The sequence below is a fragment of the Schistocerca piceifrons genome, chromosome 1 (genome assembly GCF_021461385.2).
Source record: "Schistocerca piceifrons isolate TAMUIC-IGC-003096 chromosome 1, iqSchPice1.1, whole genome shotgun sequence".
NCBI classification, from domain to species: Eukaryota; Metazoa; Arthropoda; class Insecta; order Orthoptera; family Acrididae; genus Schistocerca; species Schistocerca piceifrons.
The window spans coordinates 1,133,662,350-1,133,684,995 of record NC_060138.1 but is presented as its reverse complement, the minus strand read 5'-3'; the positions used below and the strand labels follow the sequence as shown (position 1 = coordinate 1,133,684,995).

General features: G+C 37.4%; 1 protein-coding gene across 1 annotated transcript in view; it reads left to right on the top strand.

Annotated features, from left to right (window-relative positions):
* The window catches only part of LOC124780500 (SPARC), a 99,555-nt gene extending 87,170 nt beyond the window's left edge, over positions 1 to 12,385 (top strand). Inside the window, exons 3-8 of the mRNA XM_047253784.1 lie at positions 4,918 to 5,128; positions 5,357 to 5,472; positions 6,475 to 6,621; positions 7,316 to 7,518; positions 11,719 to 11,866; positions 11,954 to 12,385. Coding sequence (XP_047109740.1) covers positions 4,918 to 5,128; positions 5,357 to 5,472; positions 6,475 to 6,621; positions 7,316 to 7,518; positions 11,719 to 11,866; positions 11,954 to 11,995 — 867 coding nt within the window. The 3' untranslated portion in view covers positions 11,996 to 12,385. The remainder of the gene's footprint in view (positions 1 to 4,917; positions 5,129 to 5,356; positions 5,473 to 6,474; positions 6,622 to 7,315; positions 7,519 to 11,718; positions 11,867 to 11,953) is intronic.
* The last annotated feature ends 10,261 nt before the right edge of the window (positions 12,386 to 22,646 follow it).

Sequence of the window (22,646 nt, the reverse complement as noted above, 5' to 3'; positions counted from 1 at the left end):
AGGTTCGGTAGCCTCTTCTCTACAGCTCCAGTTGGCGGGGAGCCTTAGCATTGAATGGTCGTATTGTTACAGTGTATAATATGGAACCCTGCACAGACAGTCGGTCAATGTGATTTAAACAACATGCAGTCTTTGAATTCTTGACAGCAGAGGGTGTCACCCCAAAGAAGATTCATCAGAGAATGAAAGAAGTTTACGATGACTGTGTCGATGTGAGTACTGTGCGTTGTTGGGTGAGTAAGTTTAAATATGTTGAGGTGGGAACATCTGACCTGCGTGACAAACAAAGAGTTGGATGTCCTATGACAGCAACCACCGAGTTCCATGAGCAAAATGTTGACAGACTGATTCAGGATTATTGCCGTATCACTCACAGAGAAACTGCAAGCACAATCGGCATTTCATAAGAACATGTGGGTCACATTATTGCTTTGCTGAGATATCAGAAGATCTGTGCACTCGGTGGTTGCTATCACAGGATGTCCAACTCTTTGTTTGTCACGCAGGTCAGATGTTCCCGCCTCAACATCTTTAAACTTACTCACCCAACAATGCACAGTATTCATATCAACACAATCACCATAACCGTATTGACTGACCGTCTGTGCAGGGTTCCATATTTCACACTTTAACAACACAACCATTCAATGCTAAGGCTTCCCGCCAACTGGAGCCATAGAGAAGAGGCTACGGAACAAGCTAGTACCTGTGGCATACCAATGCTGCCCACTGTTGAAGAGTTATGAAGGTGGAGGCATTACTTTTCAGTCAACCCTCATAGTAATCAACTTCCTGCTCACCTGAAATTTTCAAAGCTAGGGGAGCTTTTAACTACCAGTTGAATCACCTTTGCAGGATTGACTTTCCTGGCAAATTGAAAGATGCCAATCCCCTGCCAATTCTTCCTCACCGGTTCTGCATCCAAAATTTGAAATCAGGAAATGGCAGACCGAGGTTCATTACAGGGCCAGAAACATTGTCCTCCTTCACCATCTGGTCAATCTTGTCATGTTAAGTCAATCCAAAATGAGCTGAGGCCCATAGAAAGGAGAGTCTCACACCTATTTGTTTATTTAGCAATGGTTCTTGTATAATGTCCAGTATTTGAATATTCATTTACGCTTCCTTTTTGAGTTTCCAGTAGACTGCAATATGTTTTTTGAGACTGATACTACACCAGGCTCTGGAGCCCTGTACAGCAATCAAATTTGATAGCCTCTTGAACCACAGTAAAAACTGAACAATATGGAGGCAAGACGAAATTGCTGGAAATATTTCAGCTCAGGGGACAAGAAATGCACATTCTGGTGCTAAAGTCTCTTTGAATTGATTCCAAAGCAATTTTTCATAAAACTATAATTGTCGATACTGAGGTTCTTCAACAGATATTGGAATGGAATTCCTAATGGGGTTATATAGCTATCTATTTGAATCCAACAGTTGATGGTACACCCGAGTCTAATGCTACCACTATGAGGTGGCAAAAGTTCAGCATTTCCAATGTTCACCCTATGAGCAGAACTCTTGTTTCACACTGGGTGATTAGTCTATTACTGGACTGTTGACTGTTCTGGCAAAAAAAAAAAATTCCGCAAAGTGCTGAAGTTGAAGATGCAGCAGAGGTTCAGCAGCTTCTACTAATAAAGGTGTTTCTTGGAATCAATTGCATTGCTTCAAAGCATTTCACTGTCATTGAAATTGTACTGCGTCACGTTCATGAAGTGCACGTTTAGCAGCATTGTGATATGAAAAGCTCCACAATCAATACCTGAGTGGACGACACCCTTGTACACTATCAAAAAAATGTTGGACCTGCACTTCACCAAGCTCCAGGAACAGATCTTATTGACATCTTCAACTTATTGTGTTAATATTGTTTCTTATTTTCTTGGTTACGGGTAATATGTGATCAGCCCATGTGAAGCACATGTCAGATACCATACCTAAAATTTTTAATTTCGTCATCAGTGTGAAGGAGATACCTCCTATATAAAATGCCTGAGCTGGTTGATCATATCCCTTTACAACTGAAGTTAACTACACCAGTTTTCTCAGTTGAAACTGTTGGGCTGTTAACATCCAACCAGTGGGTTAATCTGTAAATTACCTAGTCTAAAAGTAGGACAAGAGATTAAAGATGTTCATGGGTAGAGAAAAGCCATAATCATGTACTTACCATACAGGCCTGGTGATATGATAGTGTGCATTATCTCATGTCTGTATTAAAAATAGAAGAGGGCTGAGAATTGAGCCTTGAGACAGTGCTCATGACGACATTGTATGAGGGCTCAGTAATTTATTGTGGAATTTTACATATATAGTTCTGTGCTCTAGAAAGGTTTGAATGCCAAACACAGAATCTTTTGAAATCCCATATTGCTTAATTTTTGTAGTAGAATCAGAATTTGAAATTTTCATATGCACTCTTAATGGCAATGAAGGCTACTGTAAGATGTTGCCTATTCTTGATGCCCAAAGAATTTCAGACTACAGGATCCCTTTACCCTTTCAAAATGCAAATTGGTTTTCTGAATGTAAATTCTCGGATTCCAGCCACCACTCTAAATGAGCCTTAATAAGCCTTTCATGCATTTTTCCAATACATGCTGACAACACTGTGGGTCTGTATAACATTGAATTTGCATGTGTTGCTTTCTGTTTGGAAACTGGAACAATTATTTGAGTTATCAAGTCAGGAACAAGAGTTTCTTCAATCCAGATACCATTAAAGGTTTGTAGAAGTGCCATCAGCCAAGTTGCCAAGAATAACTTCCAAGTTGACTTCCATACTGCCCTAATCCAGATTGCTGTTATGGTTTCTGAATTTACTTATTGTATTTCATACACCAGATTTCTTTGTATCTCTGTTCATATTTTCACAATAATTTAGCTAGTTGAGACTTTTTTTTAAGCCTCTTAGTTTAAGCGTCTATTTTCTGGTATTGAAGATAATTGTCCCAATATGAGATCTTATACCATCTTCTGGTATTGAAGATAATCTTCCCAATATGAGATCTTATACCGCTTACAGGCTGGTCAGTGGTGGGTAATGACTTGAGAGCATTCTGTATTGCACCATATATGGAGTTTCAAACGTGTAACAAAGTAGAATGTTTCTGGGAATAGAGAGGCCTACTCCCTCATTTAATACTTTTAGGAATGCATAGACTATAATGTGCACTAGGCCTCTTGGCAGTGGTTGGGAAGGGAGTGAGACAGGGATGTAAACTCTCCCCGATGTTATTCAATCTGTATATTGAGCAAGCAGTGAAGGAAACAAAAGAAAAATTCAGAGTAGGTATTAAAATCCATGGAGAAGAAATAAAAACTTTGAGGTTCGCCGATGACATTGTAATTCTGTCAGAGACAGCAAATGGCTTACAAGAGCAGTTGAACGGAATGGATAGTGTCTTGAAAGGAGGATATAAGATGAACATCAACAAAAGCAAAACAAGGATAATGGCATGTAGTCGAATTAAGTCGGGTGATGCTGAGGGAATCAGATTAGGAAATGAGACACTTAAAGTAGTAAAGGAGTTTTGCTATTTGGGGAGCAAAATAACTGATGATGGTCAAAGTAGAGAGGATATAAAATGTAGACTGGCAATGGCAAGGAAAGCGTTTCTGAAGAAGAGGAATTTGTTAATATCGAGTATAATGTCAGGAAGTCGTTTCTGAAAGTGATTGTATGAAGTGTGGCCATGTATGGAAGTGAAACATAGACGATAAATAGTTTGGACAAGAAGAGAATAGAAGCTTTCGAAATGTGATGCTACAGAAGAATGCTGAAAATTAGAAGGGTAGATCACATAACTAATGAGGAAGTATTGAATAGAATTGGGGAGAAGAGGAGTTTGTGGCACAACTTGACTAGAAGAAGGAATCGGTTGGTAGGACATGTTCTGAGGCATCAAGGGATCACCAATTTAGTATTGGAGGGCAGTGTGGAGGGTAAAAATCATAGAATGAGACCAAGAGATGACTACACTAAGCAGATTCAGAAGGATGTAGGCTGCAGTGGGTACTGGGGGATGAAGCAACAGGCACAGGATAGAGTAGCATGGAGAGCTGCATGAAACCAGTATCAGGACTGAAGACCACAACAACAAGGCCTCTTTCTGGTACTTTAGCAATTTTATTCTTCAGTGCTTTGTGGAAGAAATGTTAGTTTGCTCTGCTGATGTTCCACAGGCCATTAGGAACAAATTTCACAAGTCTTCCTATCACTTCTATTGTCAGAATAACAGGGACATGATCTATTCCTAATGTGTCATGCAGTATCGACCAGATAGAAACACTGGGAATTAGTGTCAAGTATAAGGAGAGATCTACAGCAGAGCCACTTTTGTGAGTAAGAGATACCAGGGTAGGAGACCCATCATTGATGATTAGAACATAATTATCTTCTATTACTTTGGCTAAGCTTTGTTCCAGACAGTCTTTATACAAATTCCCCCGTCTTTTGCTGTTGGCGCTGGAAACCTCACTGAGTACTAGAAGTGGCTCTAGTTATGACAACAGTGCATTCCATTCTGCTTCACTTATCTTTCTTCTCAGGGAACAATATTCCAATAAAAGGATGAATGATAGCATGTCATGCAATTCTTTGGAATCTTGTGGCATAGTACATTGTTAAGCAAAATGTCAGCTTCCATCTAGAGATGATAAGGATGGAGTGAGAAGTAAAGATAGGTTAGGGTGAAGAAGAGAAAGGCATAGTGCAATTAAGAATCAGGGAAACATTGTATGTGATAAAAAGTGTACTGAGAAAAGAGGGTGGGGATATGCTAATAGAGATTAAGTCCAGAAGGGTGTTTTGAGAGATCCAGTTGGAATCTATTTTGTTTGTTTATCATTAATAAAATATAATAATCCATTACTAATTGACTCAATGTACAAAATTTTCATTATTTTTAGAGGAAACACAAGAAATACCGGCGAGTCCGCACTACAACTACTACCACAACAGAAGCCATTCAAGGAGCAGAGGACGGTGATGTTTTTTCAGTACTAGCACAGGATGAAGAAGAAGAAGAAAAAGCACAGGAGAATGAAGATTTAAAAAAGACACCAGAAGAGGAAGAAGAGGAGCCACAGCAACCAGACGATAATGAAGTCATAGCCATTGGTATGAATTTTATATGATGAAATATCAAATTCTAACTTGTCTGATCACGTTTTGTGTATGAATGACAGAAACCGAGATACTAAAATGTAAGCTTTCATATACAATACTTTCCATGTGACATTTTACAGTTTTGCTCTACAGAATCACTCTTGAGTAGTTATTTTTACTTTTATACATGCATAATATCTCTATAGTTTTGTAACAATTCCTTACTCTTGCCTGGTGTAGATCCTTGTGCAGAGAAGCACTGCGGAGCTGGTCAAGTGTGTGAAGTGAATGAACAAGGAGAAGGGCACTGTGTGTGTATTCCTGACTGTCCTGTCGAAGTGGATCCTCGCAGGAAGGTATTATTAGATGCTATTTAAAATTAGTATTTCACTTACTACATACTGTAGCAATGGTTGTTCTACTACAGATAGCTAGGAAGCTACATCGTAACACATTCATGACCATTCTCTGCCAAACAATTATTTTGCTTCATGCTCAAACCCACAATGATCTAGTACACAAACACATTTAGTAGAACTCTTATGTAACTTTCGTTTTAAGAGTGAAATTTATCAGCACATTATGTTGCTCAATGACCTTCTCAAGACTACATACACACTGAAATACAAAATACTCAGAGAACTGATAAAAGCACACTGCTGGAGCATCTACAGATCTTATGTAAACAGAAAGATGGACCTTCTATTGTTGATTCACAGATTTAAAAGACACTGTTGAATGGATAAATCTAGAACCTGCAATGCTAATGAGTCTCAGTGTTCCAGGAACAACGACAGCCATGCCATTAATCCTGTATTCTGAGTAAGAGACCTGTCTGTTGTTTCCACAAGTAGATGGTGTCGTTTTCCCATCATAAAACTTTTATGTACTGTACAAATATTGGTTCTAGTGCCCAAATGTTTGACACTGAATATGGTTTCCTCTATGTGATTATGTGACTCGTTCCTCCTTTTCTGTTTGTCATGTTCCTGTTCCACAAACTTCTATCTAGTTAACTGATATGTCACATCTGCCTGTAATATTTGTCACAGCTCTTTCCCAGTTTGATAATAAATTGCTTTATTTTCTTGTGGCATATTTCTGGAAGTTGCAACAATTTGCTTGTGTGTGATTCGAAATTCATCACAATACCTAGAGTACTCAAACATCTTTAGTATACTTCGGTACCTTTTAAACTAATATGCCATCTCAAAATCATTCTTTACCTGACTGGATACTGCCTGTGTTATGAGACACTCAACCAGTTTCATGAAATTTTTCTTACAGTGCATGAATGTACACCTAACAATATGTGTTGTTTCCTTTGTTCCCAAATTATTTACAATATGTGTTAACAGGTGTGTTCCAATCACAATGAGACTTGGGGCTCAGACTGTGAGGTCTACCAGATGCGTTGCTGGTGCAAGCATGGCATGGATGGCTGCCGGGGTGATGAATACTCTCATGTCCACATTGAATATTATGGTGAATGCAGAGACATGCCTGTGAGTTTACTTTATGGTTCTACAGTGAAAAATATATACTCTTCTTGAAACAAATAACAACAGACTGATGGAGTTTCCATCAGTAGCTTCGGTTTTGTGAGGATCATTTGTCCATCACTTCAGTTTCCTGATGCTTTGTGAGATTTGCCAACTCTTACTCTGGAGGTGACAGTCACTGAATTTCTTCGCACTGCCATGTCAGTTGATCCAGAGCACAATGAAGTAACCGTGGATGATTCTGAGTTCATGAAACGACCATCTGCAGTTGACCTACAGATCTCTCCCACACAATTACCTCCCAGTAGCATGAATTACAGGAGCACACTAAAACTCGTAATCCAAGGAACTCGGAGGCCATTGTGTGGGAGAGATCTGAAGATCAACTGCAGATATGGTTGTTATGTGAGCTTAGAAGTGACCGCAGTGCCTTCATCATGCTCTGGACCAACCCAGATGGCAGTGTGAATAATTTTGGTGACTATCAGTTCCAAAGTTAGAGAAGACAATCTTTGCAAATCTTCAGGAAACTGAAGCAATGGGAAGGATGATTCTTGGAAAACCATAGCTATTGACAGAAACCCCATGACACAGATAATGTAATTATCAGAATAGACTGCAAAAAACTGATTTTTCATAAAACCCATGGTTTGATTGAAATAATTAATAGTATTGTATCTAAAATTGTGTTAAATAGGAATGCACACCTGATGAAATGGCTGACTTCCCACGCCGAATGCGTGACTGGCTTTTCAACATAATGCGTGATTTGGCTGACCGTCGTGAACTGACACCTCACTACCTGGAAATGGAACGCGAAGCTGAAAATAATATGACCCGGCGATGGACCAATGCTGCCATCTGGAAATGGTGTGACTTGGATGGACACCCACATGACAGGTAGAATATTAATATTTGATTCACGTTGTTTCATGAATACAAGCACTAAAGTCACATTAGCTGCAGTAAAATATATTTTTTCAGCTAAATATTTTTTGGTTCACAATTTAAAATAATGAATTAAAATTATTCTGTTGTGATAACATCTTAACTAAAATACAGAAGGAGACTTCCATCACTCCAGTAGTGTCTTCGTTCCCTCTGTCTCTCTCTGCTTTTATTACCACCTCTGCTCTCTCTTTTATTTTATTTTCTTTTTTTAACCTACAAACAAATAAATGCTATACAGATAAGTAACACACTGTAGAGTAAGAATGAGTGACAGAATTTAACTCACATAGTTTGGTCATGTACTGTCCTCTATAATCATGTGATTCGCTCTTTATACAGTAATGAAACACTTCTTTCTACATATATGAAATAACTACACAGTTCACACACAACATTTATAAGTTTTTCTGTCTCCTAGATACATAACTGGCACTGCTTTAATTATTAAAGATATTTTTGTCACTGGATGATGTGTTGAGGGAGCCTGGGCTGTATCAAAACATAAGTAATTTAAGAATCAGCTATTTGCCACTAAACACACGCAGCTTTTAAATAATTTTATTCTCCATCACCAAGTGCACTTCTGAACTTGGACAGCATCATTAGATTTTATCTACGCACACACACACACACACACACACACACACACACACACTCACTCACCTATCTATGCCTCTACATAGTGTCGGCTAGATGCACATTTCTGCAATTCAGCAGGTGGATTATGTTGTAGCGGGGTTTGTGTTGGGTGGGGTGGGTAGAGGAAGAGAGAGGTGGGAGGTAGGGAGAGGGGTTGGGTGTGGGTGGCTAGTGGTTCACCAGTTTGCTGGCTACAAATGTGGGAGGGGTGGCAGGTGCATGAGCTAGCCCTAGGCGGTGGGGAACAGTGCACACTGAAGGTGATGTCAACACGTGAATTTGGGAGGGAGTGACACGATGGAGGAAGGGGAAACTGTTGGGTGGAGGGTTTGGGGTAGTGGCTTACTGGAGATTAAGGCCAGGATGATAATGGGAGTGAAGGACGTGTTGCAAGGATCACTTCATCTGCATAGTTCAGAAAAGCTAGTGATAGAGGAAAGGATCCAGATGGCCCAGGCTGTGAAGCAGCCACTGAAACTGATCGTGTTATGCTTAGGTGCAAGTTTTGCCACCGGGTAGTCAGCTTTGTCCCTGCCAACTGTTTGGTGGTGGCCATTCATCCTAGTGGACAGCTGGTTGGTAGTCATACCAACATAAAAAGTTGTGCAGTGCTTGCAGCAGAATTGGTATAGGACAAGGTTGCTTACATGGGTGTCCTCGCCTCTGATGTGGCCTGACTTAGGTCTTTGATCAGTTACTTACTTATGTCCTTGATCACTGAAAGACATCTCAACTGATAAAAAGATACTTCACAAGATAACCAAAATCAACAGAGAGGAGCTAGTGTATTTTTTTTTTTTTTTTAAATTCAATAGCTGAAGTGATTTAGAAATGTAAAGGTTGACTTGAATCAGGAGTACATAATACATAAATGAAAAAAAGCAGCAGTAGTAGTAGTAGTAGTAGTAGTGATGGTGGTGGTTTTAATCATTTGTAGATCACTTTTACAATCTTATTGGATATGTCTTGTTGATGTTACACTTTAGGAATAACAAAATAAAGTCATTCATATGTACAGTCATTTACATACTTAGAGGTCTACTATGACAAGTATGGGACAGTTAATTGGTCTTGGCATTACAGAAGGACCCATCCCAGCATTTGCCAGAAGTAACTTGGTGAAGTGATGGAAAAAATCCTGCAGAAGTTAATTCTAGTACTCATCAGTATGTGAACAAATGAAGTCAGTAGAAAATGGATCCACTTTCTGTATCTAATGAATCACTGTTACTTGTAACTCTTTCAAATAATTTGTGTGTATCTCCTGATACAAGACACTGCACTACCATTCTGCAACTACACAGTCTGTACTACTTTTTAACCTATTTCCTTTCTTGCCTTACAGTTTGCTTCCTGCAAAAGAACTACCCATTTTTGTTGCTCTAGTTTTCAAATTCAACCAGCCCATCATGTTTTTATCAGATCTAGACCAGTTGATTTGTCTTTTTTATATGTAGGAATATTCAATGAAGGTTCATCACACCATTCTAATGTGAAACAATTTTTAATATGATGATTTTAAGGTACAGGAATAATATATACCATGAATGTTCAGCATCATTCACCTTACCAACAGCAAGTAAGTTGGCAATTGTTGAACAACAGTGTAGGTTCAGTATTGACATAATTATCTTCATATTCAGTATTTAATATGCAATTGTCAGATGTTTTTATATGCATACCGAATGTGATTTGCATAGATAATGTCCTACCTTATCCCATATTTAATTTGTATCTTTGAAAAACTAAGAACGAAGGAAGCATATGAAACAAATTACAAGTGATTGATATTACATTTAAGGGATAATGGCCATAACTGGACTTCCTCATATAATATGCTAAATTTTTGTAAATTAACTGACAACACAGCACTGACATACAGCTGGGACAAAACTCATTTAGAGCAGAAATTGTTCAGGTGGCCCTATCTGGGGAAGTTCAGCCGCCAATTGCAAGTCTTATTTCATTCAACGCCACATTGGGTGACTTGCATGCTGGTGATGAAGACAACATAACACCCAGTCCATGAGTGGAGAAAATCTCCAATCCGGCCGGGACTCGCACCTGGGCCCACTTGCATGGGAGGCAAGCATGTTACCATGCAGCTAAGCAGGCAGACTGTTTTGTACAAATATGACAGGTTACATAAGACATATTCAAATACTGGTCCAGCAAACTAGAGAAGATGATAGATTTGAGACACAGTATAACTGTAATGTGTGACTCTGCTAATATTTATGAAGAGGAGGGAAATATATAACATCACTTTTGGGAAAAAGAGGTGCGCGCACACGCACACACACACACACACACACACACACACACACACACACACACACACACACAGAGAGAGAGAGAGAGAGAGAGAGAGAGAGAGAGAGAGAGAGAGAGAGAGAGAGAAAGAGAAATTATAACTTCTTTGTACTATTTGTCAAACCTATTTTATTGTTAGCTTACCACTTCTGAAATGGCAGGTGTCAGGAGATTATACACTGAATGTGCTGTCGGTCCTTTGCTTAAAAAAAAGTAAGGGAACAATTTTGGGTCAGTCATAAGTGGCAGAGTGGTTTACAATCTGTAGTGAAGGATGAGTCTTCTCTACTTTTGTATTGATACTTGCTGCAAAGCACATACATAGTACCAAAGCACATACACTGCATGCATGAGGAAGGGTTGCTTGTGCCTCCAACACTGGTTGTCTCCCTGTGGTAGCTTATGAACTTCGCAGACCTCACTTTCACCATTCCTTACACATCATGCTATTAGTGGCTAATGATCAAGAAATTGTAGGCACTCTAGTTCTTTTGATTGTACTGCATCACAGAATACAGCATTATAGGAGAGATGAAAATACCACTTCAGTTGTAAATTACTTTATTTTCACATGACTGGTTTCAGACTGTTATAAGCCCATCGTCAGGGTTCGTAGCTGTGCTGTGGTTCCTGAGTGCCGCATGTACCAGGCACAGTGTGCTGCCTATGAGCACTCATAGGCAGCACACCGCGCCTGGTACATGCGGCACTCAGGAACCACAGCACAGCTACGAACCCTGACGATGGGCTTATAACAGTCTGAAACCAGTCATGTGAAAATAAAGTAATTTACAACTGAAGCGGTATTTTCAACCTCTGCTATAATGCGCAGTTGCGGATGTTCTTCCAACGGGATTGTTTGGAACACAGCATTGTTATGGAGAACTAAAAGCATGCAACTATGGTTATTTTAACTTGTGTCATTCTAACAGCATTTCAATCGATTTTGGCTGGCTTTCATATTAGAGATGTACTCCCAATTTAATGCAGTAATATCTTTTCTTCTGTGATTCAGCAATGTACTTCCTGTTGCACTGTTCCTTCATATTCTGTTAAAAAATACAGTCCTCTGTAACTCTTATGGAAAATGGTTGCTCATATAAGTCATGTAATGGTATTATTTAGTAACATAGTTTTTATTGAGAAATATGGGTTAGAGAACATTTTTTTTACTTTGAAATCTATGTCTGTCTGCAGGAGTGTGTCAAGGCATGAGCTGTTCCCAATCCGTGCTCCACTTATGGCTCTTGAGCACTGTATAGCACCTTTCCTTGACAGCTGTGATGTTAACGACGATCACACCATCTCCCTGGTAGAATGGGGGAAATGTCTTGAATTGGATCAGGTAAGGCACTTTCAGTCAGCATATCAATCTTAATAAACTGTCCTTCATGTGGAATGAAATAAATAAGTACATTTTCTTTTCCTTTAGGATGATCTGGATGAAAGGTGTGATGAACTGAGAGAAGGCTAAGGAGCTATACTCCTTGAAAGCTCCAATCCTGTTTGGCCTTTTTGTTTGGAGTAAAGTGTGGTACAAAGTAACTTCACACTTTTGAAATTGATAATACTTGCATTAGTACTATTCAGTACTTTGTGAAATCAAACATGTGGTGCTAAGCTTTTAGTTTTGTAAGTTAACGTGTTTTTAACTCTATATATTTAAGATGTGCAACTGCCGTACTACTTCCGACCAACTAGACAAAAATAAAAGTGCAGCATTGTGAAATATTTAGTTTTAGTGTTAAATGAAAACTGATTTAATTATTGTGATTATTATCTGACAACACTGCCATAGGTTTTAATAATAAGTTTTTTATTATTATACTGTACATTTGAAAATAAAATGTCAACAAAATACTTATACTTTGTTATTTACTGTATTACAACAAAAATTCTAATTACTTTCAGTAACCATATAGAACAAATGAGATTATCTTCAACACACCACAACATATGGGACTTCGTGAACAAATTTAATAATAGTTGTCTATTCTGCTGCTGTCATTTTTATTGCTTTCTTGGTGGTTTCTTGCATTTAAATATCCTTAATTTATTAGGATACTATCTACACTTTCACTCAAATTTATCTTCTTTATGCTTCTTTTTTTCATTTATGTTTCTCTTAATGTAGATTCTCATTTTGTCAACAAAGCTTCAGAGGTTTAGCTGCAGAGGGGTTGACAGCCAAAACAAATTTTCTGGATGATAAGAAGCTGTCACATTAGCTATCATTGATTGGATACAAAATGTCCTTTTATTTTGCAATCAGCATTTCTGTGCACTTTTGGTAGTTATCACTGGATTGCAATTTCATGTACATGAATGAAAGGAAAATTAGATAAATTGATTTCTGGATATCTATGATCAGCCATTTACAGACAGTATGAGTGAAAAAGAGATGAGAAAACCAAAATTATCTCTGCTTCCCATTTTCTACTCCCCATTTTTAATCATTTGTCTTCTGATTCGTTTGATGCAGCCCATCACGACTTCCTCTCCTGCACTAACTTTTTCATTTCAGAGCAGCACTTAGGCCTAATGTTCTCAATTATTTGTTGGATATATTCCAATCTCTGTCTTTCCCTACAGTTTATGCACTCTATGGCTCCCTCTAGTTCCATGGAAGTTATTCCCTGGGTCTCAGTACATTTTCTATTACTCTGTCTAATCTTCTTGTCAGTGTTTTCCATATATTCCTTTCCTTCCTTTTCTTGCTGATTCTGTGGGGTAACTTCATTTCTTATCTTATCTATCAACTTCATTTTCAGCATTTTTCTGTAACAATACATCTCAAATGCCTCAGTTGTTTTCTTTTACAGTTTTCCCATAGTCCGTGATTCTCTTTCTTACAATTCTGTGTTCCAGACATGTACATTCTCAGAAATTTCTTCCTAAAATGTTTGTTATGATCAGGCTTATTTTATAGAAGAATGGCCTCTTTGCCTGAACTAGTCTGCTTCTTATATCCTCCTTGCTTGGCCTGTCATGTGCTACATTGCTTCCACAGTAGCAGTGTTCTCTCACTTTGTCTCTTATGCTATCTCAGTTTTTCTCTCAGTTTATTGCTAATCTTATTTCTGATATACCTTATTACTTTCATCCTCCTTTGGTTTACTTTCAATCTTTATCCTTTTCTAATTAGACCATACATTCTATTCAGTATTCAGCAGGTTTGTCACTTTCATTGAGGATAACAGTGTCATCAGTGAACTTTATCATTGATACCCTTTCGCCCAGAATTCTAAATTCACTTCTAAAACTTTATTATAATTCCATCATTCTTCATTGCATAGGTTGAACAATAGGGGAGAAAGATTGCATCTTTGCCTTATGACCTCTTTAATTGGAGCACTCTTGGTCTTTGATTTATATTGTTCCCTCTTGCTTCTTGTAGATATTGCATACTACATTCATCTTTCCCTAAAGTGTGTGTCAATTAATCAGAGTTCTTCAAACATCTTTCAACATTTTACACTGTCAAATGCTTTTTGTGTTGTGTTTGATGCCTCAGAAAATGTCCTACCAACCGATCCCTTCTTCTAGTCAAGTTGTGCCACAAACTCCTCTTCTTCCCAATTCTATTCAATACCTCATCATTAGTTATGTGAGCTATCCATCTAATCTTCAGCATTCTTCTGTAGCACCACATTTCGAAAGCTTCAATTCTCTTCTTGTCTAAACTGTTTATCGTGCACGTTTCACTTCCATAGATGGCTACACTCCATACAAATACTTTCAGAAACGACTTCGTGACACTTAAATCTATACTTGAAGTTAAAAAATTTCTCATCTTCAGAAATGCTTTCCTTGCCATTGCCAGTCTACATTTTATATCCTCTCTACTTCGACTCTCATCAGTTATTTTGCTCCCAAAATAGCAAAACTCATTTACTACTTTAAGCCTCTCATTTCCTAACATGGGTCAATAAATCCTAGAAAGTGTCTTCATTTTTCTTAAATCTTGCCACCACCATCAAGTAAAAAATCAGAACTCTCTGTCTGGTATCTTTACCTTTCTAAAGTCCAAATGACAGTCCTCTAATAGATCTTCAATTTTCAACAGTGTTAAGAAAAGGATAGATTGCTTCTCACAGTAAAGAAGACACTTTCAGCATTTTCTTTTCTGAAGAATGCTATTGCCAAAAGTTATATGAGTAACAGGTTTTTGGTTGTTCCTCAAGTCAGTGTGTCATTTTTAAAGTAAGTAGAAATCTATCCTTTGTATAATATTGCTGATATTCCAGCCTGGACATTCCTTTGTTAAATCTTCAATTTTGTTTTATATTATTCTTGTCAGCAATGCGAATCCATGAGCTGTTAAGCTGATTGTGCAATAATTCTTGCATTTATTTGCCTTTGATATGTTTGAGATGGTGTGGATGATATTCTTATGAAAGTCCAGTGGTATACCTCCAGTGTCACAAATTTGACACACTAACTTGATTGACTTTTCCCAACGATTTTAAAAATTCCAATGGAATGTGATCTTAGCCTTCAGCCTCATTTAATTGCAAGCCTTTCAAAATCCTTTCAGACTATGGCTCTAATATTGTGTCTTCCAAATCTACCCATTTCTTCTTCTATCGCATCAGCAGGCAATTCTTCCACCTTGTAAAAGCCCTCAATGTACTTTTTCCACCTGTCTACCCTATCTTCTGTGTTTATGAATGGAATTTCTTTTAATCTCTTGCTCTTTGACGCTCTTGCTTTTAATGTCACCAAAAGTTGTTTTGAGTTTTCTACATGCTGAACTTGTGCACCTAATGAAAATTTCCTTTTATGTTTCTTCTCAGTTTTCCTGCAGTCATTACTTTTTTTCTTCCCTGCACTTCCTCTTTTGCTTCCCAGCAAACTCTATTTGTTTCATTCCAAAGTGGCTTGTAGTGGCATATTTCTACCTGAACAATTTTTTAAGTATTTCTTCTGTCATCCAAGATTTCTTCCCATGTTGGCCCCTATTACCTGATCACTGTCCTCATATACTTTCTTTACCTCTTCATCTTCTGCTTCTGATGTTCACATTACATCTGAGCTATATAACTTACTCTGTCCTATCTTCCTACTCATAATGAGTCCTACTCCCATTACACCATTTGTTGATATGATCCTATATTCATCTGACCAGAAATCCTCATCTTCTTTCCATTTCACTTCACTCACCCCGCACTATATCTAGATTGAGTCTTTGTGTTTCCCTTTTCAGATTTTTAAGCTTCCCTAACAAATTCACATTTTTAACATTCCACACTCTTACTCACAGAATGACAACATTTCATTGATTTTTCTCATGGTCACTCTACACTTCACAGTCCCCTTCCAGAGATCTGAATGGGGGACTACTACAGAATTTTTTTATTTATCTGTATTTGCTGTAACTGCTCGTTTGCACATTTCTGACATGGTTTTTGCATTTTTGTAAATACCATTTTTGACCATGTTACTATGATTTGGAAATGGGTCACGGCCCGAAATTAGTTATCGAGTGAATAAAAAAAGTGCAATTTGCAACTTTGACTGGTTTTTCATTGTATTGATTAACAGAAGTTGTTGACTCACACCTATTCCAACATGCTGCAAGTTCCCCACAATTTTTTGCCAACAGAGAGATTATCAAGATACCTGTCCAGTTACATCTCCTGAGGATACACATTGTTTATCTTTAATGCAATAGTTTCCATTACCTTCTGTATCTCTTAGAAGGCTGACAGGCTTTCTAAATAAAGAAAACATAATAAGTGATGCGCAACATGGATTCAGAACTGGCAGATCAACACAGCTATTTATAGCTTCTCAAATGAAATTCTAACTGCAGCAGACAACAAGCAACATGTGTCTGGGATATTTCTTGACCTTAGTAAAGCCTTCGATGTAATTGATCATAATACTCCGTTGCAGAAGCTAGGTAATTATGGAATACGAGGCCTGCCAAACAAATGGATACATTCCTACCTTCATGGCTGTCAACGGATCACTGAGATACAATACAGAGACACAAAAACACAAAAAATTTGTAATTTTTACAGTAATGCACAAAACATTACATATGGAGTTCCTCAAGGGTCAGTCCTTGGGCCAATTCTTTTCATTCTTTTTGTTAATGATTTGTAAGAAAATAACTGAAGGGAGAACAGCATTTTTTGCAGATGACACAAATATCCTAATCAAATCATGTGATGAGGAAAGCCTACAAAAACAGCTACAGGTATAATACAAAATTTAAGACAATGTTTCAGAACAAACAAGCTAACAATAAATAATAAAAAAACAGTGACAGTCAATTTCCACAATTCACAGAAACTACACCCTTGAAGACCGATTTTTAAAACTGATGGAAAAACTGTCTCATCTGTGAGCGACTCAAATTTTTTAGGTATACATATTCAGCAAAATCTAAAATGGGAGACACATCTTAATCATGTACATAAAAAGTTAAACACAAAATACAAGCCATGTGTCAGTGATCAAAATGTACCATGGCAGTATTCAGTCACTGCTGATGTACGGCATTATCTTCTGGGGAAACTCCGTAGGTACAAACAAAACATTTAGGCTACAGGAAAAGATTGTTAGAATAATAAACCATGCTAAGTATAGAGACTCTTGCAGACCAATATTTAAAAATCTCAATATACTGCCTCTTCCTTGCTTATATATGTATGAAATACTAAATTTCACAAAAGGAAGTATTTTAAAAGATGGAAATATCTTCAAGTATAACTGTGATTTCCACCCTCATGATACTAGGCAGAAGCATTACTTGCTTGTCAATACAGTAAGTACAAACATTTGTAAGAGAGGAGTGTATCATACTGGCATAATGCTATTTGAAACAAATGCAAAACTTACAAAAGTTTAAAGTGAAACTGATAGAGTACCTGCTTGACCACTGCTTCTATTCTGTTTCTGAGTGTTTAGAGTACCAGGAAAGTATAGTGTAACTTCTCAAATATTCTTAACCAATCTATCATTTTATTTCATTATATTAATTTTGTCATCAATATTCAACATGGATTGAATAATTTGTAATTATTTATGTTGTCAAAATAACAATGTGTATGATGTTGTATATACCGTACCAACCTGACTTGTCCTACATCATTTGTGCAAAATATGTACCAAAACACTATTTACAGGACCAATAAAGAAATACAAATACAAATATCCTCCTGCTGTTGATGATTGCTCACTCTTCTGCCATCAGGGACAGTTTCCTACCACAGGGGTGAGGAAGTGATCCACTCCGCTGCCATCTTTTACAAGACTGTTGGCAGAATAAAGGTGACTCTTTATTCCGGAAGTCTCTACCCGTCATTGCTGATGACTTTTATTCAAAATCTAACCAGAAGCCTCTATCACTACCAGCATGTAAAGCTACAAATTTCAGTTATAATAAATCTCTCACACTGAAAGTAACGCTTACTAGATGGCATAAAAAAATAACTCTCCAGACATTTTACAGACACAGTGTTTAATCAAAATATGCAGTAAATAAAAAATAACATGCAACAATTTGAAGTTGAGCCCCAATCTTTGAAATGCACTACAGTGTGATTACCATATCACTAGTGTAAAGACAGAAATCCATCATACAGTATTATCACTGTATAAAAGGACAAACTTGTATGAATTCTTCAGACTGTGAGTACAATTTAGTTACAATCAATGACGACAACAACTCTGAAGTATCACCTAGTGGACTGACAGGGAATTTTGTTTGGAGACATAAACATAAACACAAATATTACACATGAAATGAGTTGTCCCTCATAAACATTCTTCACTGTTTAGGCACGTCCTGGTTGTCAACAATGTAACAGTTACGGCATTGATAACTGACCGTGTGATCATGAGTAAAGATGGGATCAAAGTGTGATGTAGCTATATAAGATCTTGCACTTTCAAATAATTTCTTATAAGTAACAACTGTCTTTGCAACAGACCTCCAAAGGGGAAAACATTGCTTTTACAGTAATTTTACTCCTTCAGAATGATGTGGTGTAACACCCAAAAGGATTTTATTCATATTCAAACTATGGTCTGTACTGAACAAATAAGTATCTTCCTTCAACATATCTCAAGGAATTGGTTCCTCAGAAAGCAATAGTATCTAATCCCACAGATCACCATCCAGGTTCTATATGCACTGGGCATCAGAAGGATCTAGTTTGTTTGGGATGATAAAGGTAGTCTTACACTTTGTGACTTCTGTTATTAGTCTACTTTCTAATATGGTTTAGCTCTAATGATCTTGAACTTAACATTAAAAAAAATAAGTTTATTCAATCAGAAACAGCAAGAGAACAACCGTAAAATTGTTGAAGGAATAATTTCAATGAGTACAGTCATTATACTGAAAGCAAAAGTTCCTGGGCACCCCGCAATAACAAAAAGAGAAACTAGTCTTGTCATATTCATGTTCTGTGCTGTTAAGAAACCCTTGCTGTCAGTAAAATTTCATTATTTGGTGGCTGAAATCTCAACAATCCTGCTTAATTTGGGTACTCACCATCCCACCAGCTCTCCATCAGTAGCATCATTGACTGGACCATCTGCAGAAATTTGGTGCAGAGCACATTGGACGGTCTGAATCAGAAGCTGAGATAGTTCTACAACCATGCAGGCTGCAAATTCCTTGACATGTGTCATATGGTATGGAGCCTACGGGCCTACTACACACACATGAGGTGGTTGCACTGGTAGCAGGGGCTGTATGGAGTAGATTTCGCAGTTTCTTAGCTCAGAAAATTGTTAACAGGAGTACAGTCTGAAAGCATGCAGGTCAAATACAGGACGAGGGTAGACCCAGGGAACATTGGTATTATAACTGTAAATTTTTGGAGCTGCATTCGGAAACAATGAGAACTCCAACCAATCACAGAAAGTACTGAAGCAGAAATTATTATCCGTACTGCCAGCTGGCTGAAGCCAGAGATAAATTTACTTTAAGTTTTTTTTAAAAAAAAAAAAAAAAAAAAAAAGACATCTTATGGGACCAAACTGCTGAAGTCATCGGTCCCTAAGCTTATGCAGTACTTAATCTAACTTAAACTAACTTACACTAAGGACAACACACACCCATGCCAAGGGAGGACTCGAACCTCCGATGGGGGGAGCTGCGCAGAACGTCACAAGGCGCCTCAGACAATGCGGCTTTAAGTTTTACCATGAATCTAACGGTGTTTAGAAAACACACATTTAATTCAGTTAGTGGTAGCAAGTTTTGTTGCTTTTAAAAGTAGTTTATCTTGTAGTGAAACTGAAGTACACAGTTGCTGTGAGTTGGTGCGAGTAGAGGTTATATACTCTCAACAACCAGAATAAATTAATAATCGGTTCCTTTTTGCTGACCCCCACCCCCCACCTCAGAGGATACAGTAGGAGGGGGGTGTGGGGGGTGTACAGTTTGTGGTGAAATTCAGAAACTGCAGTTGTTGCGCTAAAATATTTCCTGAAGCCATGCTGAGTTTATGTTAACAATTTGTTTTCTGTAAAATAAGCAGAGAGCTGAAAAAGGATCACTGTTTTAAAAACCTTAATGAGAGCAGAGATCAGTGATATTGGGCATTAGTTTGGAGCCTCTTCTGTATTTCCCTTCTTATGTACTATTTTAACAGTGCTTATTTTTAGACTACTAGGGGATCACTGTTTTCACTAATACAACAGTTTATGAGATAAGTTAGTGGTTTAACTATTTCTTCTATGTATTTTTAACTACAGCACTCAATGCACCATCCTATCCATCTGAGTATCTGTTCTTTAATGAGAGGATATCTTCCTTTTTTTCATTTCCCTTAACCTCCTCAAATTCATAATCTGCTGTTTGAGTGATGTAATTCGGTATCTCTTTGTGTCTTTCTTTAGTCATTGGTGGATTTCCTGTTGGTGAAATGAAATGTTAATTTAAAAGGCTACACACTGCTTTCAGGTCTTTTACAACATTACCATCCTATATAATGCATAAGGGTTTGCTATCTAAATTTGTGAAGGTTTTTCGATTCTTATTGATAGATTTCTAGGAGGCCTTGCTTATATTAATATACTATCATATTTCATTACCTTGGATCTGTTTTCTAAGGCTCTGAAGTTCTACTTTAAAGGTTTTTTTAGCTCTGTTACATTTTTATTACAAGTTCAATGCCTTTACACCCAGTTTTGTGACAAACAAACCGTGACTCTTGATCACACTTTGTTGCCTGTAAGTGAATTTTTGGCCAAAAACAATACTGTCATGAAGCCCCATCTTCCCAGGCATAGCCCTATTTGAATTTTTTCTGTTTTGCAAAAATAAAAGAAAACCTTAAAACATTGTTGTTTTATTAGCATAGAGGAGACTTAAAAATACATTCAGGAAGAGCTAAAAGCTATCCCAAAGATCAAGTTCCAGAAGTGTTGCAATGATTGGAAAAAGCGTTGGTATAAATGAATAATATCTACTGGGGAATATTTTGAATGGATTAACACTGATGTAGAGAAATAGATAAAATTATTTCTACAAAACAAATTGTCCCATTATTTGTTTAACACACCTCGTACATGAAAATATAATTTTTTTTTGAGGGGATCCACACCTGGATAAATTCACAGTTGTTTAAACATGTAACTGCAAGAAATACATGCATTAATCCAACATATGATTCAAGCTGCTTTCTTTCTTCATGTATAGTCTAGAATATTGCTCAGTAGGTCACCAGTGAATGAAAATATCCTAAATACATTACTAGTGATTTCTATGTCCCCAAAGTTGGCAATTATTCTATTGCCAAAAGTAACTGAACTTAAACGTTTTAGTAGGTATGGTTTCTGGGGTTTCAGTTTTCATTCATTGCACACTCAAAGATGTAGAACTTTTCACCCTATTAATTATTTTTTTCAGTTAACTATATTCCATGTAGTTTGGGGTATTTATGATAATACAAAACTGATAAAATACTGAATAGCAGTGTTTGTTCAAAGTTTAAAGCTACCAGTAGTCCATATGTACAAAACCAGTTAAAAACAAAGACTACAGATAATATTTTCTGTGAAGAAGTGTTATACAAAGCTTGACAGCAATGGTAAAAAAAAAAGTCTCCTTATTCACACAAAAGGTATCATGCGTCATGAACAGTAATAGGCCCATGATCGTACTCAGCTTAAATCTTTAGACACACATATAGCTCGATACTTCAGACCTATGGCTGCAAACACCTGGAACACTTGATATTTTGATGTTGCAGAATAAGAATCTACTGATGGCTAAAAAGCTGAAGTGCAGTCATGAAGGACCTAGTGCCAAAAACTGATCTCTGAAAGAAAAGTCAGAAACTAAAATTAATTCAACAAACAGTCAGTGGGGTCTATAAAATTTTTTGCAGGGGTGAAGAGGATGGTGGGGGAAGACACTAAAATTTCCTTTTCTGCTGTAAATGAGTTAGTCAGTTCCGAGATATGTCATCCAATAAGAATTTAACTTTATAGCTGACACTAAAACTTTATTATATGCCAGAGAATTGTTGGTTATCAGTAAATATATACACAAAAATCCTTTACTCTTGCCTATGCATACAAGGAAAAAGCTGTGATGTATTATTTGAACGCAAGGGTGCCCATATCCGCAGCAAGTCCCCATACAAATATCCCCCCCCCCCTTGCTCTCACGGAAAGGAAAAATATAGTATAGTCAGGCAGGCGTTTTTCTTTTAAGAAAATGATTTAAAAGTCGATAATAAACTGGTATTTAACAGGGGCGGAACTGGATCTTTATTGTGACTACTAACAAGTCACCATTCGTCTTCCTAAACGTTAAAAATACTCCGTAACACCAGATCTAGCATCGCGCCATGGTAGAACGAAAGCAGGAAGTTAAGTAAGCCATAGTGTTGGTACCGTTCAGATATTGGCAAGAACTGCGTCTAGAAAGATCATAAAAATCGTATCGACAAATATGTTGTAAAAATAAAGAATTCAAACGGGAGTGCTCGAAGCTTTTGTTACTCGAGGCGACTGCGCAGCCCATGACTGCATTCATACGTTCAAACGCAACAATGCCCTTGATCGGTACCTCCTTAAGAAAAGATAAATTATCTGAACAGAAAATATTGTGAAGGGCTCATCGACGTACGGCAAAGAAAAACATTATATTT